The 17,126-nt window shown below is 40.5% G+C and overlaps 1 protein-coding gene across 6 annotated transcripts in view; it reads left to right on the top strand.

The window, feature by feature from the left end:
• The window catches only part of PAPOLA (poly(A) polymerase alpha), a 65,437-nt gene extending 62,166 nt beyond the window's left edge, over positions 1 to 3,271 (top strand). For 4 of the 6 annotated variants that reach the window (XM_032287480.1, XM_032287478.1, XM_032287479.1 and 1 more), the window contains one exon: positions 1,110 to 2,996. In XM_032287480.1, coding sequence (XP_032143371.1) covers positions 1,110 to 1,205 — 96 coding nt within the window. In that variant the 3' untranslated portion in view covers positions 1,206 to 2,996. Of the gene's footprint in view, positions 1 to 1,109 lie in introns of all 6 variants that reach the window. The other 2 variants (XM_032287476.1, XM_032287475.1) reach the window with 1 other exon arrangement.
• Positions 3,272 to 17,126: the final 13,855 nt, after the last annotated feature.

The raw sequence follows: 17,126 nt of genomic DNA, 5'->3' as shown, positions 1-17,126 counted from the left end.
AACTTGTTTATCAGATGTAAACTGTCCTGTGATTGTGATTGCATGTTTTTTTGGTTTGCCACATACTCTCTAGGGATCTGTTTTCATAGTTTTGTCTTACTGAATTTATCCCTGTAGTAATTAGTATCCACGAGTATTTGCCTTTTAGATATTTTTATGAGTGACTAGAATTTTCTTTCTAATGAAAGGATTCATAAAGCCATAGAAAAATCACCCAGTTATAAAAAGAATGATTATGTTGATTTTGAAAAATACACTCCTATGTTTGGTAATGTTAGGGACATACTTATTTCTGGGGAGGTGATAATATTGTGGCTATACGAGTTCTTACTGTTTTGAGATAAATCTGGAAATATCTGTAGATGAAATGATAGGATCTCTAGGATTTGCTTTCGAATAACACCAGGCAAATTGCAGGTGGGGAGACAGTGGCTTTGATTTGATAATTGATGAAGCTGTGTAATGAATACATGGGGATCTGTTATGCAGTGCTCTCTACTTTTGTCTATGTTTGGAATTTTCCATAATGAAACATTAAAATATTTAGCTCTGTATTTTTTAGTGTCAAAGAAGGCTTGTGATTTAATCTAATTAATATGATGATGATCTACCTAAAATTTAGGATAATGAAATTTATTGCTCAGCTGTATAGACTTAATTGTATAATTTACAGTGTCAGAAAATAATAAATTTACTGCTGCTTCTGTATATAAAGTGAACTTGATGTATTCTCCCACTTGGGGGTGCTCCAATACTAGTTAATATTACAGCTATTAGTGTGATAAGTGAATACAGTTTAGCAGTAACTTAATCATTATGATAGGTGATTCTTAGAGGAACAACTTTCAAAACTATTTGAAATTACTTGAGTTTTTAAAATATTGTTAAAATATACCTATTTGAAAATATCTATAACTGTTGAACAAATAATGTGAAAGTAAGTCATATTTACATTCTATTTTGACAACAGTATAGGTTTTTTTTTTTTTTATTTGTAATACTTTTCTTCTTATGATAAGGTTTCTTAGGAAGTAAAGCAATAGAAAATACATCTCATTGTTAAATTGTGGTGCTTTGAACAATGTTGTGTTCTTTGCTTTCATTCTCAGAAAACATCCAGTACAGACCTTTCTGATATCCCTGCTCTCCCTGCAAATCCTATTCCTGTTATCAAGAATTCAATAAAACTGAGATTGAATCGGTAAAAACAACCTCAGGGGTCCATAAACAATATCTGCCAACTCAACCTGTTGTCTTCAAATGCTAAAAAAAGGAGAATGGAGGGTACAAGACTAGACATGACTGAAATGGATTTGGGTTTTTTTGGTGACCTCCCTTACTGGGCTAATCAGCACTTGATCGGAAGTCCAGGTTAGTATGTGAAGCCAGGAGTACTATTATTATTGTGTTAGCAACAGTTGCATTAACTATTTCAAAAATTACTGCCTTTAAAAAAACCTCAAGCTATATTTGTATCCATAATTGACATCTGGATTGGGTTTATGTTTGATGCATTGTTTGGAAAATTTGCAATACAAACGGGCATAAAAATTACTTATTCTGATGATGCACTTTTATGTATTTTTTATTAGAAAGTAGAAATAATTTTAGATTTTCAGCTTGATGGATTTTCAGTTTTTCCTGAGGAATTTTCTTTACCATTAGTCTTCAAATTGGATACCATTGTGCAGTGGTGTACTGTTATACTTCAGAGAAAGGATAAGAGTACATCTAGTTCAGTTCCTGTGAGGTAGCTGTAACCCTTAAAAATGAAACGTCAACTCTAGGGTACATTTGACACTGAAAGAATAATTAGGAAATAACTTGGTTTTGATGGGGTCATGATTAAGAAATGATATATTGGTTTTATTTATGGAATTGTTTTATAGTGCATACAAATCAGCGACCAGCCAGCAAATATTTTTCTTTGAGCTTATGAAAGCTCTGTATTGTTTTGCCTTCAATCTGTTGTCTTTGAAACAAACAAAAAAGCTTCTTGCTCTTTTCCCTCCCCACTTTTCTTCCTTTTTCTTTTTGCTTGTATGCACAAGGTAGGACTCACTTCATAAGAAACAAAATGCCAGTATTTTCTTAAGCCATGATATGAAACCAATGACCCTGTGGCCACATGGCACAGAACACTAAATTTTGGTCCCATGGCTGAAATTTGAGGGTGACTAAAAGTAATGCCTGTGAAACATGATATCTATCTGAGATGGCCATTTGATCTCTAAATAAGAGGAATTTGGTACACTCCACAGAACTCTTATCTATAGTAAAATTGATTTTCAGTTTTAAATGTGGGCAAAAAGGCAATTTCTCCAAGATTTTAAAACGAATTCTTATTTTTAAATTGTTTACCAAAATTTGTCAGTACATTTTACATGTAGAAACATTTTAAAAATCATTTCTAGCAAGCACTTGACATCTAGTCAGCTCTCTACTCCTTTATTTTGTTTTATTAAAAGATTAAGAGCTCCTTTCTTTGAATAAAATAATTTCTCATAATTAAGCAGCAGAACATCTATCTTTACAAAGTATGAGGGATGCCAGATGTTGATAAACTTAGTTACTCTTTCTTAATCTGGACAAAGTAACCTTAACAGATTTTTCTGATGAGCATGTTTTATGAATCCTCCATTGTGCTCCATTCTATCACATGTGCATTTTTCATGTTAAACTGCAATTACTTAAACTCTTCCCCTATCCTTCTAAATTAATTTTCCGAAGTTGGAGTGTAGTCTTTTCCCCCTTAGGCTATGCATTAATCGAAGCTTTCTTTTCACCATGACTTTATAATGTCTAGTATACAATATTTCTACTTCCCACATCTTTGCTTTACACAGTCACCTTGCCCTTCCTCCACCACCTAAGGAAAAAGATGGTCATACTAACAGGTGAAGTCTACAAGGTGTCTGTGTGTTTTGTGTAGCTTCAGAGTTAGATTGAAATTACCAGGCACAGATTTAGTCTTGTCATTTTGTTTACACATTGGAGAAAACAATTCAGTTTATTAAACGTTTCATGTAACTGCACCCAAGTTTTGCCAAGCTGGAAACTTGGACCTTTTCTGTGTAGTGACTTTTTAATTATAGTTTTCATAACCTGGAGATCAGACTGTTGCTTTCGCATGATGTATGTAGTGTCTCATGACTGGAGTTTGCTTTGTTTTATAGTATCCGTACTCCTTGTATTTTTCAAGAGCTATTTTGTAAACAGATGATGTATTTCTCCATTGAAAACACAATAAAAAAAAAACAGCACAATCTCACAGTTGGCTGATTTCTTTTGACTACTACTTTTGTTGCTTTTTCCAGTAATTTGATTGGTTTTGTCACAAGTTTATAGTATGGTTCAGAGTGAGAATTTGCAAAAGAATTTGGTTACATTAGAAAAGATTTGTTTCTAGTTAACTATTGGCAGCAGCCTAGTATTTATATCTCAGATAATAATTAGGTGTTTGTTTTTCATGTAATTGATCTTTAGAGAGGAAAACATTAATACAGTTACTATTAATTCACAATTCACTTTTAGCTGTTCTGTCTTCTAAAGTATTCTGTGTCTGTAGACACTATACGTTATCTATATATTTACTCTATGCCCGTAGACAGTGTACTGTCCTTTTCAAAAGATTTATCACTTTAATGTCAGCAGATGGCACTGTTAAACAACAGTGAATTTAGAATTACAGACCACAACCAGCCAGGATTCTGCGTTTCTTATTTTACTAAATGCAAATCAGATATTGCTTTTCTTAACCTCCCAGATGCTCAGCATTGAATACCTAACTCATGGTTTAGGAGTCAGCTGCTCTCTGTATTTGTGATGGTCAGCTCTTCTATGGTTATCTTGTGTTTTGAGTGGAGGGATGGACCTCTTTATTTCAAAACCATTATTCTGAAGGACATGTAATTGTTCATATATCATTCCTAAAATTCTATTAAATCGAGTACCTTCCGTATATATAAAATTGGGGATGTGGCTGCATTGTGGGATAGCTTTTTAGTAAAAGCAAAATTCAACTTCTGGAACTATTTCGTAAAAGGGAAAATGTTGTAGGAATTACCCTTGTCTCCCTTGTTAACACTAAAAGAATCAAACTGGCTGCACTTCTACTCTGATAGACACCTAGATGCAGGACTGAATTACTACAGTTTCTGAGTTTTATCATCCACATGCCCTCTTGGCGTTTTCATGCATCTTGCTGAGTTAGTAAAATTGTAATGGAAAGTTGTGCATTGTGGCTGTGGGTATATTCTAGAATAAAGTTTTTATTTTTCTAATTCACACCTATTTTTTCACCATACCGAAAAATGTTTTAGAGCTCTGCATAATACTAATTCTGGCTGCATTCAAGGTGGCAATAAGTGGTCAGTAGCTCCAAGTCATAATGGATATATGAACAGATAAATCATTAATACATACAAACTTGTAGACTGACTCCTCGAACTACGGTTAGTGCACTTAAACAAAATGACAAAATTGTTTACCTGAAGCGGCACTGAGCAATCCTTTGCGTATACTTTTAGCTATTTTTATTCTAATAAAAATGACTAGTACAAGGAAAATTAGTTGTTTTTTAGCCTGAAATGTATGTTTTGTTTTCTCCACATTATTTTGCTTGTTAGCAAACTAACATCATAAATGGATGCTGTCTTCACTCAGACCTGAATTTGGTAAATGAAATATTGTGTCCTGTAATAAATGACCTTCAGTCATATAGAAACAAGTGGTCTGTTTAATTCTAATATCTATTTCTCACATTTGTGGAATCAATTCATTCTTCCTTTGTCATCGATTTAAAAATTCTTGTTGGCCGGGCGCGGTGGCTCAAGCCTGTAATCCCAGCACTTTGGGAGGCCGAGGCGGGTGGATCACGAGGTCAAGAGATCGAGACCATCCTGGTCAACATGGTGAAACCCCGTCTCTACTGAAAATACAAAAGATTAGCTGGGCATGGTGGTGCGTGCCTATAATCCCAGCTACTCAGGAGGCTGAGGCAGGAGAATTGCCTGAACCCAGGGGGCGGAGGTTGCGGTGAGCCGAGATCGCGCCATTGCACTCCAGCCTGGGTAACATGAGTGAAACTCCGTCTCAAATAAATAGATAGATAGATAGATAGATAGATAGATAGATAAAAATTCTTGTTAAATTTTATATATCTTGTATTGGCACCAAATAAGGAAGATGGCCTCAATATTTCTGAGCCATGTATTTCAGAAGTGATTGTACTTCATTCTAGAAGTGATATCATGTACTTGGGAAATGATTTCAACTTTTCCTCCTTGGGGAGCATCACTATAGCCGATCACACCACCCAAGCATTCTGTTGAAAGGGATGGAATTTTAAGTCCAGTTTTTCTTTCTTCCCTTCCCGATTCACAGGCCTTTCCTTAAAAGGGAAGAATTAAAACTGCTTAGGTTAACACTTCAGAAACTTTATACATTTGTGTGAAAGGTTGTGATTTTAGTTATTGTGCTTTTTTCTGCAATTATCTTTTAATATTTTTTCTATTTTAATCTAGCTAAGAGTCTTACCTATAAAGGGCACAGTTTGTTGAATGTATAGAATTTACTGTTTAAAATGTTAACTTTCAAAATATTCATACTTTAATATGATGTAAATAAGACAGTGCCATCATTTTTTCCTCTGGTTTGGGTATCTTTAAATTCCAATAAGTTGGGAAATGTATCTATTCAAGTAAACAACAGAAGAGTGAGCGAGAGAGATGTGTGTGTGTGTCTGCGTGTGTGAAAGCATTATTTTTTTTGCTTTGACATTTCTAAGATACAGAATAATGCTTTGTGCCACCAGCTTAGAGTTTTTATGTTGTTTTTTATTTTTTAATGGCGAGAATGGACTTCTGCTAAACCCTCTACACTCCCTCTCACTGGGTTGCAGAAGTGACTAGGGAAAAGCCCAGGGGTGTGCTGGTTGTGTTTTACATTTTGGAATAAATAGAATCTGGAATGCAGAGAGCTGATTCACCCTGGGCTTGAGCTTGGCACTGCTGACTTGGCCTAAGCAGCAGAGTTCCCTTCTCACCTGAGCAGAGGTATCACAGAATTAAGACATACCACAGCAAAATGCAAAATTTTGGAACAGTATAAATTCAGTTATGTATTATCAGTCTTAAAATTATTTTATAGTGTTTTCATCAGTAGTCATTGAATAATATTCTTTTTGTCAGTTTGGTTTTCAAACAGGTCAATAGGTTTGTTATGGTAAGTTTTAATCTTGGGGTGGTTTTGATGTTATTAGTAGTTAAATGATAAAGTCTCACCTGTTTTAATCACCACACATCACAATATTTGGAACTGTGTAGATAGTATCCTCATTTTTTACATAACCTGGATGGTTTTTATTAGTGATATGGTTATGACCGATTTCTAAAAAATTATCTCTTAAGTCTCTTAAAAATATTTCACAAGCCTTTTAGAAGTGTTTCCTTTAATTAATTTGTAGGATGTTATTTTTTGATCCAACAGATTTCATGCTGAAAATATATATTTTGAATAATTCAAACATTTCAGTTTTATGGATTTTTTTTTAACAGCTCATTGGAGACATTTATCTCAGTCTTATGTGTTTTCTAATAATGTCATGTAGCCCTAAAATAGTGAAAACTTTTTTTTTTTTTTTGGTGTAATACTATTTTTGCTCTTAAGACTTTGGAAGTGCAAAATAAAGTTATTTCTGGGGAGTAAGGTGGTCTCTGTCACTACTGTGCCCCTCTCAATCCCCACACATATACACATATGGGGTATTGGGGTTCTTTTCAGGTTTTAGGCATCAGAAATTAAGTATGTATGTATCTCTCAGTATAATAATGTAAAATGTCCCAACTTTGTGCTGTTCCTTGTGGATGCTGTCTCTCTCTTGGCACAGCACCCTCCTTAGAAACTTTCACACTGTGTGATGCCTGGTGCTATGTGATTTCCAGAAATCTGGCATGAGAATTGGTCCTTGTTTGCGTTTTCTGACTGCAGTGGGGCTGTTAATAAAGAGATTGACGATAAAGTTGTTGAAAAGAGACAGTTGGGCAGAACTGCTCCCCATGAGTGACAGAGGGCATGATCTGCCTTCACAGCCAAGAAAGTCGCCCCCAGCAGAGAGCCGGCCGTGCCTGGACACCGTGCCAAGACTGTTGGGGGAGCTTTACTACACTATTAGGCTACTACCTCTCTCTCTGCCATTTAGGCTTACTTCACATTACCATTTTTATCCTTAAGTGCATGTGATGCTCAAAACAAACCTCTTTGCATATATGACAGACACTTTCCAACTGTAAAATAATTATTTTTGAAAATTCTTTACTCAGTTCATCCTAATTTGGATTTTATAGTAAAATAATAAAAGTTTTAAAAGTATTACTACAGTTTTCATTACAAAGACTGGCTCAAGTATAAGCATTGGCTTCAATAAGCATTGGTTATGGGATGTTAAACATTTTAGCCATCCCTACTGTAACTGTATTTTTCATCTATCACCGTTAGTAAACTTAGGCTACTGGCATCCAATTTAGCTGTTGATTATTAGTGTTCTCCTTGATAATACATAAGATTTTTTGGCTGTTTTATATACCTTTAATGCTGACTTTAAAGGTAAAAATTTTGCCTGTAATTTTTGAGCTGTGTTAGGTTACGTTTTTCACGTAAGTTTTCTTAAACATGAGAATATATCAGAAGACTTCTCTTTCAAGGAAACTGATTCCGTTGTGGCCTTTGTCATGTTGAATGACCCTGATGTGAACACTGGTTTCTGAATAATGAAAATGCTTATAAAGCTAGTTTTCCAAGTATGGTTTTGGTCATCTACCTAAATTGTTGAGTAACTGTTTTTTCCTTGAAAATAACCAGTCTTTTTTAAAAATTAAAAATTTTAAATGTTTCAATTTTAAAATCTCAAAGTAGAAGGCACCTAATGAGCCTTCTCGTTCATTTTGTCTGTGACAGTCTCTGCTCAACCATTTCCATTGAGAGGAGTCTGTATTTCATGTTGCTATCTCTAGGCAGGAATTGAAGTTCTAGCTTGGCTCGGGGTGATTTTCTTAATCTCCATAGTCTCTTTAGAAGCAAGTTATGACCCATCTCTACTTCATTAAACAGGGGACCTCAAAACATTTCTGAGGAGTCACTAGCTGGCTTTCTTATCCCAAGTAAAATGTAGGGATGTGTTTTATAGCTAGAGTATGTTAGCACATTACGCATTCCCTGTAATTTGAGCAGTGGTAGTCTACCACCGCTCATTCTCTAGGAACGGCACACCTGAAGAGGGAAATAAGGTTAAGCTCATGTCCTTGGGCATACCATAATCAGGATAAATCCCCCAAGTAAAGTTGTACTTGCGGGTGTAGTGGAGCAGATTTTATGTTAGGGTGATAACCAGGTTTTCTTACTAGCCTTTGTTGAGGTTCATGGTGAGTGTGAGCTATTGCTAAGCTAGAAATCTACTGATACGAAGATAAAAGCAGTAATCTACAACAGATGAAGAAACTAACAAGTGGCATCAAAGATCAGGTAATTTCTCTAGATTCTGACCATCCTGTAAAGTGTGTTCTTGCTATTCGGCATTCTGCTGACTCACTTTTAATGTGGGAAGAGGTAAGATGGAATGTCTTGCAGGACTCTGGTGCAGCGAACTGAACTGTAGCATGTTGAGAGCATGTTTTCTGAGGCCAGATTGTTCTTGGAGACCTCCAAAGAAGAGTTTCCTCTGCCACATTTACCAGGGTTGGCTTTTGAAAGGAGAGTTCTAGTCATGGATCTAAATCGAAATCTCTATAAAATAGACTTGGGATGGGTAGAAGAAAGGTGAGCTGCAAGGACTCCTGGCATTTTCTTAGCTCCACCTTGGCCTTGCAGAACCTTTTTTTTTTTTTTTTTTTTTGATACAGAGTCTTGCTGTTTTGCCCAGGCTGGAGTGTAGTGGCATGATCTTAGCTCACTGCAGCCTCTGCCTCTTGAGATCAAGTGATTCTTGTGCCTCAGCCTTCCAAGTATCAGGGATTATAGGCATGCACCACCAAAGCCAGCTAATTTTTGTGGTTTTAGTTGAGATGAGATTTCTCTGTGTTCACTAGGCTGGTCTCGAACTCCTGGCCTCAAGTAATCTGCCTGCCTCGGCCTCCCAAAGTGCTGAGACTACAGGCGTCAGCCACTGCACCTGGCCTCTTGCAGTACTTTTATGAAGGGCTTTGAATTTGGCTGTTACCCAAACAGGCCATAGGCAAGCAGGAAAATCTTCATTTTCAAAAGGGTTTGAAGTAGAATGTTCAAGTTTTAGGAACAGAATTTTTAAAGAAGCATAGTATAGCTAGGATGTGGGGAAGCCAGCGTTGAACAGTAAGATGAGGCCAGAAACCTAGAGAAAATAACTTAATCTCTCACCCCTTGTTTTTTCAACAAATGTTTTTGAGTTGTCTCTGTGCCTGAACTCTTCTGGGTGCTGACTTCATGGAACTTAGTTTCCAATGGAAGTTCATTTTTTGGTTACATTTTAATATTTTAATGAGTGATATGGCCAGTAAGTGGCTAAACTGCACAAATTAGCCAAACTTCATTAATTCTGAATTCTTTGGAAATTCTTGGTTGTAATTTTGATTTGATCACCACTCAGGATCATAATGTCCAATGCAATGGAGCTTCCATGAAGGAAAGGTTAGAAGTTGAAGCATCTTAGAGGCTCTGACTTGAGTGGTGTTTTACTTGAAACCTGCCATATTGTTTAACATGGGGAGAAGAATACAGGGAGTTTGAGGCATGAGCAGATGTTGGGACCCATTAGAAGATTGGGGCCTCATGGAAAATAAATGGTCTATGTAGGCCTTTTGTTGAGTGGAAGGGGAATGGCATTGGCATTATGGTAGGGATGCCTAATATCTGGTTGTGAGAATTAGCTTCGTAGGATACATCATCTGTCGGGTTTGGCACATGCTAGCAATATTCTTCAGCAAAGTTGCCCATCAGGCAGTTCATCCTGACCGCCATCTTGTATCAGCTGAATTAAAACATTTAGTGCACAACTTTTTTGTGTGTTGGGGAAAGAATGCTTGTTTTCATGGCAGAGCTGCATTTAGGTCTTAGCTTCAGCACTTTCTACTGTTCAGCTCATGAAGTTACAGCATGTTTTTGAAGCTTGTATTCCTTCTCAGTGGAGATGAGTAGTGTCCCTTTAAGGTGATTGTGAGGATAAAAGGTAAGTGAAGTGCCTCATATAGCAGCTGTTACTACTGTGTCCTCATGCTCTCTGAGCGTTCACCCTTCAGCACTCATTGGCCTTAATGTTCTAACAGTTCTTCCCCACTTCCCTCACTTGGGATAGCCATAGTGATCTATGGCTGTTTGAACTTGGTCCGGGGTAGAATTGAGGAAATCTAACGTTGGAAGGAGGTTGAATGCTTGAGATTCCATTAAAGTTCGTGTCAGGTTATCCTGGTTGTGGATTTTATTTGTAAACAACATATTTTAGCCCAACACTGTTGCCGACTAGTTTCTTGAAATTTTGCATGTCTAGATGGAGTGAGCCTAAATACCCATTGAAGGTTCCCAGGTAAGAGTGGGTGGAAGGAAAAGACAAGACAACTGATGAGCAAAATATGTGGTAGTTTCAGAGAGCCCCCTCCCCGTGGGATGCCAGGCAAGATAAAGGCAGTAAAAGAGGAGGGGAAGATAAAACAGTTGAGGGGCTGCAGCTGAATTGGAGAGAGAAATTCCGTGGTTTTACATCCTGGCTGAATTGTACAACCAATCTAGGACTTGGATATTGTTAATAATTTTTTATGATGTACAAATTGGATATTGCCAAACCTTGGCATTTCAGTTGAATTGTGCCCCAAGTTGCATGAAGTCTTGAGCCTTATGCGTCTGAAGCCACCACCAGCGTGGTGCGATGTTTGATTAATGTCTCAAGGGAGCCTGGTCCAGTGGTTGGAAGAAAAAGCCCTGGCCTTCAAGAAGGACAAATATCCTTCTCTCCTCCAGGGCCTAGTAACCCTGGGTAAGCTATTGAACACCTTCCCCCAGTTTCTGAGGAAAATGTAAGTTTTTCTTTAGATCTTTCTTATTGGAGCTTTATGTGGATTAGCAAGCAGATAGGACATGTTTGAATTTGTCAGAGGGCAGTCACAAAGGCAGACTGCAAAGGAACATCTGGCAAACCACCCCTGCTAATTCTCAAAGCTGTCTTCCTGCTATGAAATTTGGGCAGGACCAGACAGAGTAGGCAGAAAAAAGTGGAGTCAGGCAAAGCCCAGTTTAAAAAAAATAATAATAATAATATGGGTTTGGGACAGACTGACCTTTTCATCAAAAAACTTTCTCTGCCTTGGCATGAAGACAAAGGCAGTGTGCAGCTTCTGAGGAGACAGTGAGCATGCCGGCCTGCTTCTGGCAACAGTTCAAGTGCGGTGAGTGGATCTGGGGAGAATTCTCAACAGTAGCTGCCTTTTACTGAGTAGATCTACTAGGTGTTAAGCAGTAGGGCCAATTGTTATAACACCTATAAGATTTGACATATTCATTGGTGTCACCATTTACAGATGAGGAAGCAGGTTTATTCCGGCAGAGTAGCTTGCCCGGGGTCACACAGTAAATTGGATTTGAGCCTGGTTCTGTTTGACTCTAAAACTTAATCCTGAAATATGACCCTGTGTTATCCAACTCAACAATATTGCCTTAGTATCTCTTTGGATATTATCGTTGAGAGGGCAACGGTAATTAGCTCTATTTTGCATATCCCTCTAGTTTCAGAACAGCTAAAATACATTTCTGCTATTTGGATGCCCTTAAAGCTGGCCTGCTGGAGGTGAGGAGGGGGAGAGATTTGTAAAGAGCGACAGCTGGGCTCCGATGAGGCTGGTGTACTGTTTATTAGGACTGGAAGGTTTGGGTCCTGACTGGTTTGGGGTGAACTGACCTGTTCGCACTCAGATCACTTAATAACTTTGACTAAAATTTGGATGTTTAAAAAATGTAATTTTACATATTGATTGGGATGGTTTCTCCTTGAGAAGTTTTGCATCTTAGAAATGTTTTTCTTTTTAAGCCAATTAAAACAGAAGACCTCCTAAAAGAAGTGCTAAAAGCCCTAAACTGCTCAAGACTAGAGTAAACGAAACCTCACAGAGATGCCTTAGAGGTTGTTCAGGAGGTGCTTATCGTATCTGAAGTCATTAATACACTTTGACAAGATTTTATTAAAAACAAAAAAGGCAGACATACTTTTAGAGGAATTGGATGAAAACAATGTTTTTAAAAAAGAAAAATTGGCATCTAAAAATGAATTTTTTTGTGAGGAGGGCTTCATTATGTTGTATATAAAATGTGAATGTGGTAAATGTCTAAAATGTGAATTGTGGGTGAATATGTCACTGGGAAAATGCATTAGGTGAATTGGTTTTACGCAAATTTGATGTTATCTTGAATTTGTTAATGTTGATTTTTTTTCTAATTACCGTCATATATTCATTGTTATACTTGAAAAATACAGAAAAGTATAAAGAAGAAACTTCACCCGTAATCCTTTAAAAAAAAAAAATAAGGGCATACTAGGTAAGTAATTTTTTATCAGGCGTATCCTGTGTGTGTCTCCACAAGCTGGGGACCTACGCTTTTGATTGAGGCCTCAGAAGAAAAGTCGGGAGCTTGGACCTAGGAGGGGTGTGGAGAAGGAAGCAGGCTGTATGGTGGGGAAAGACTCCCTGATGTGCTGGGTGATGGTTGAATCAGGGAGGCTTACAACAATGATTTGCTTTAGCTGATACCCCTATCAGAAAGTTAGGAAAAAACCAAACTCTTGTAATTTAATGGGCATGGTTTTGCCCCCTGTGAGGATTCATTCATTCAACAGATGTTTGTTGATCCCCTACCATGTACCAGGTGCTGTTAAAGTGAGAAAAAGGCAAGCAAGGAGAGGGAACTGGGGTTCACCAAGTATCCACAGTGTTCTAGGCACTTTGGGGCACTCTTGAGTAGTGGGCATCACACTCAGCTGTCATAACTGCCTGGGGTAGTGACAGAGCAAGGGCTCTGTCAACCTGTAATAAGTTGAACTTGTCTGGTTCTAAAGCCCAAGCTGTTGCCATTTTGAGACACATTTAACAGTTATGGAGAGGCCCTAGTTACACATGGGGAACAAAACTGATAATAGCCCCTGTCCTCATGAAAGCTTATAGCTCATAAAGGGTACAGATGCCTGGCAAATGAGCTGGAAAGCACTAGTGGGCTCTGAACGGAAATAACAGTGCTTCCGGAGGGTCAGGAGCACCTTTCGAACTGGACAAGCTTTGACCTGAATAATAAGGTGGTGCAGAGTGAGGGAGCAGCATTTTTCTGAAGCAGGAAGGAGCTTGGCAACTGTAGAGGAACCGGAAGGTGCTGGAGTTTCTGGAGCTCAGTGGTGTTGAGAGAGGTGTCAACGCCCAGATGTATCACAGTATGATAGGAGGTCCAGAAGTGCTGAGGGAGCATGCAGCTTCCCGGTGGCCTTGGGGAGGCCGTGGGAGAGCAGGTGCCATTAGATGGGTCATTTGGTTGTGATCAGAAACAGCACAGGAGACAGCATGCTAAGTGGAGTGAAGGGCTGGCACCAGGGCACGGGTGGGAGAGCACGTGGAGGTCAGAGAACAAAGCAGCAGGCAGCAAAGCTAGCGTGTGACGTGGTGGGGGCGGGTGGGGAGTGGTAGGTTAGATGTTACTGCCCTGTTGAGAAAGCCCTTGAGGTTCCAAGCAGCTCAACATGATCAAGGCATGGTCCAAGTTCTTAGCGGTGATAGAAGCCAAATAAAGGAGAATAAGGAGCACACACGCAGAGACCGTGGGCTTCGGTCACGAGATCTGGTCGCATAGCCCGTGTTGGAGACTTGTACCATCGCACACTTGCTCTTGCACCTCTCTTCCAGATCCAGCTTCATGCTGGATAAAGGAAATGTTTACCTCCCAAAAAGGATGGAGTGGACAGTGCCAGATTACATCACACTACTCAGAGGGCTGCACAATTTACAACTTACAAATTGTTTATTTCTGTCATTTTCCATTTAATATTTTTAGACTATGGTTAGCCGCAGGTAACTGAAACCGTGAAATGCAGAACCATGGATAAAGGGGTTCGCTGTACTACAGATTCCAAGGTCCTGAGAGAATTCTCTTCCATAGGGAGCTAGAACGCTTGCTTGAAAGTGCATTTGGCTTGCAAGGCGGGTACAAGGGAACAATATGTCACGAGCTAGCGGAAGCTGTGGGCAGTGTGCCCTTTCCATTCTGACACATGTGGGGGCCCACATCTCTGCAGAGTCCTCCCCTTGAAAGCCTTTTAGTCCCTGACATCCATCATTGTGGAGGCTCAGCTTTGCTGAGCTGAATATTTATGAGTCGTTATTTAATTAAGTCTAGAACAGCCTTTCACACCTTCATTGATAAATGCAGTCACCCCTTGCCCCATTTGTCCCCCCACCACCTTCCAGCCACCAGCTCACAGCCAACTTCCGGCCCGGGCGCTGCTCGTCATTCTGTTCCTGGCATGCCCTCCAGTCTCTACCACCCATCAGAGAGAAATCAAGGCTGGGATTCCTTTCAGTTTCCCCCAAATTTGTAGGCAAAGACAAAAATTTGCATTGACCGTTGGTAGATGCTATAGTTTGACCAGATGGCCCTATCCCAAGGTGTTTGGCAACTTGTAGCTGTAGTGGAAGACTGGAGAAAACAGCCCAACAGGCATCTGGGGAAGTGCCTGTTCTGATGCTGCCTGTCTGTGGTTCTAATCACAGCCTTCAAGAAGGATGAAGGAGAGAGTTCAGCAGTGAACAGCAAACATCTCAGTCAGGAGAGGAGTTTCGAGGGGGTGGGTCTGGGTGGGAAGAGGAGGAATGAGGACAAAGCTTTGGAAACTGCTAGAAGGATGTAATGGGAATGTGGCTCACACACCTGGCCCCTGCATTGTCAAGAACCACCTCATGGGAGGGGAGGTGCTTCTTCCCCACCCCTGGACAACCCTGCCTAGCACACCTTGGTTTTGGAATTCAAGCCACTTGAGTTCACTTGTGAGCACTTGGGGCCCCAGCCTGTCCCTCTCTCTGAGAATCTGGGAGCCTGGGCACCTGGGGGCGTGGGCAGTCCTAGGGTTGGAGTGCTTTCCTATGACAGCCTGGCCTGACATGTCCAGTGGCACGCTGCTCCACATGCTGCCCTGTTCTCCCTGGCTATGCTCTGGGTTAGGCGCCAGAGAGAGCGGGCTTGTCTTCCCTGGAACCCGGAGCAGCAGGTAGGAAGGGAGGATGTGAACTGTGTACAGCAAGCTTGTTCATTCATTCAGCAACGCCTGAGCCCCAAGTGTCGGGCATGAGTTCTGGGTGTGCCAGTGAGTTAGCCGAAGCCCGCCCCCTCTCCCGCTGGCCACTGCATGCTCTTTCGTGTGCATGGAAGTTCTTGCCCCAGCACCTCACTGCTCACCCCTGTTGTATGTGGCTGGTTTTGACTCATACCACAGGATATACCTTGGATATCATCTTCTCTGGGAAGCCTTCTGATCCCTCAGGCGGGGTTAGATCTCCAGTCCCAAAGCACTCTGTTGCTAAAGCACTTACCATACTGTGGTGTTGCCCTGGGTGGGACCAGCTCTTGCAAAGCTGAGGCTGTGTCCTGATGCACGTCTAGAGGCACAGGGGATGCTGTGTGATAGCTGCTTGTCAGTGTCTGCAGAAGCTCAGTGAATGAAGGCCTTGACCAGGTTCTTCACTGAGGACCTCCCAATGTACCAGCGGAAAAAGACCTCGTGTGTATTAGACTTCATGGTCTAAAGATTGTGCTAAATGTCTTACATGGACTGTCTCATTGAATCCTTCCAACAATCCTTTGAAGCAGATATTACAGTTCCCATTTTCCAGATGATGAAACTGAGGCACAGAGAAATTCTTGTCCAAGGACCCATAGATGATGGAGCCAATTGCAATGATGGGAATGGTTAAGGGGGATGGGACAGAGAAGAGGGCCACCTGACTATGTGCTAGGCACTGTTTGGTACTATGCACGCCTCTCATCTAGCACTCAAAACAGCCCTGCAGGACTAGTGGCGTTACCTGGAACCTAAGAATTCAGAGAAAGTCAGTCACTTGTCCAAGGCCACCAGCCGGGAAGCCGTGGAGCCAAGATTCAAGCCCTCTGACTGTTCTTAGGCAGACAGATGCCAAAGGAGAACTCTTGGGTCTCGTAGCTTGAACACTAAGGGGAGCCCCTCAAGGCAGGAGCTGTGTCTGCCTGTGCTCTCTCCCACTTTACTGAGAAAGGACTCTGACTTGAGAATTCTTTTTTGTTTTTCAGATGTGGTCTGGCTCTGGCACCCAGGCTGGAGTGTAGTGGTGCAATCACGGCTCACTGCAGCCTTGACCTCCCGGGCTCAAGTGATCCTCCTACCTCAGCCTCCAGAGTAGCTGGAACCACAGCTGCATAGCACCACAGGCCTGGCTAATTTTACATTTTTTTTCTTTTATAGAAAAAGGGTCTCTCTTTGTTGCCCAAGCTGGTCTCAAACTCCTGGGACCAAGTGATCCTCCTGCCTCGGACTCCCAGTGTTGGGGTTACAAGTGTGAGCCACCACACCCAGCCTGACATGACAATTCTTACTGTCATTTACTGAATAAACTATGACAGGGAGCCCAGCTAATGGAGATGCATTAGTAACTGGACGGTCCTCTTAGATCTCAGGGTCACTGTCAAAGCCCTTCCCTTGGATTAAGGCTCACGGCTGGTTACCCTAAGTCTTCCAGTCCATCAACTCTCTGGCTATGGCAGGTTTTGCAGAATAAAGTGACAGAGGCTAAACAAGTCTGTGAGTGTGGCCAAAGCCAGTGTAGCAGAGCACTGGGCCAGTTCTAGTGAAGGAAATTAAGCTGTAACTTACAGGATTTCAAGAAACCAATCTTTGGTCTGTGATTCATTTTTGTAAAAATGAATATGCGATCACTGCCCTAATTCTCATTGCTTCAAACGGATGCCAAGAGCATTCAAGGGAGAGCAATGCCAAATTTACATTCAGCTTTAACAGTTTGTCCTTCCGAGGAGCACAGGCTGACTTTAGAGTAATTCCCGTGATCATCACAAATGGAGCTGGCATTTAAAAGGGTGAAGGGAAG

The sequence above is a fragment of the Sapajus apella genome, unplaced genomic scaffold (assembly GCF_009761245.1).
Source record: "Sapajus apella isolate SASKATOON/1434 unplaced genomic scaffold, GSC_monkey_1.0 scaffold20, whole genome shotgun sequence".
NCBI classification, from domain to species: Eukaryota; Metazoa; Chordata; class Mammalia; order Primates; family Cebidae; genus Sapajus; species Sapajus apella.
Note: the sequence above shows the minus strand (reverse complement) of the source record. Positions and strands in the feature narration are given on the sequence as shown.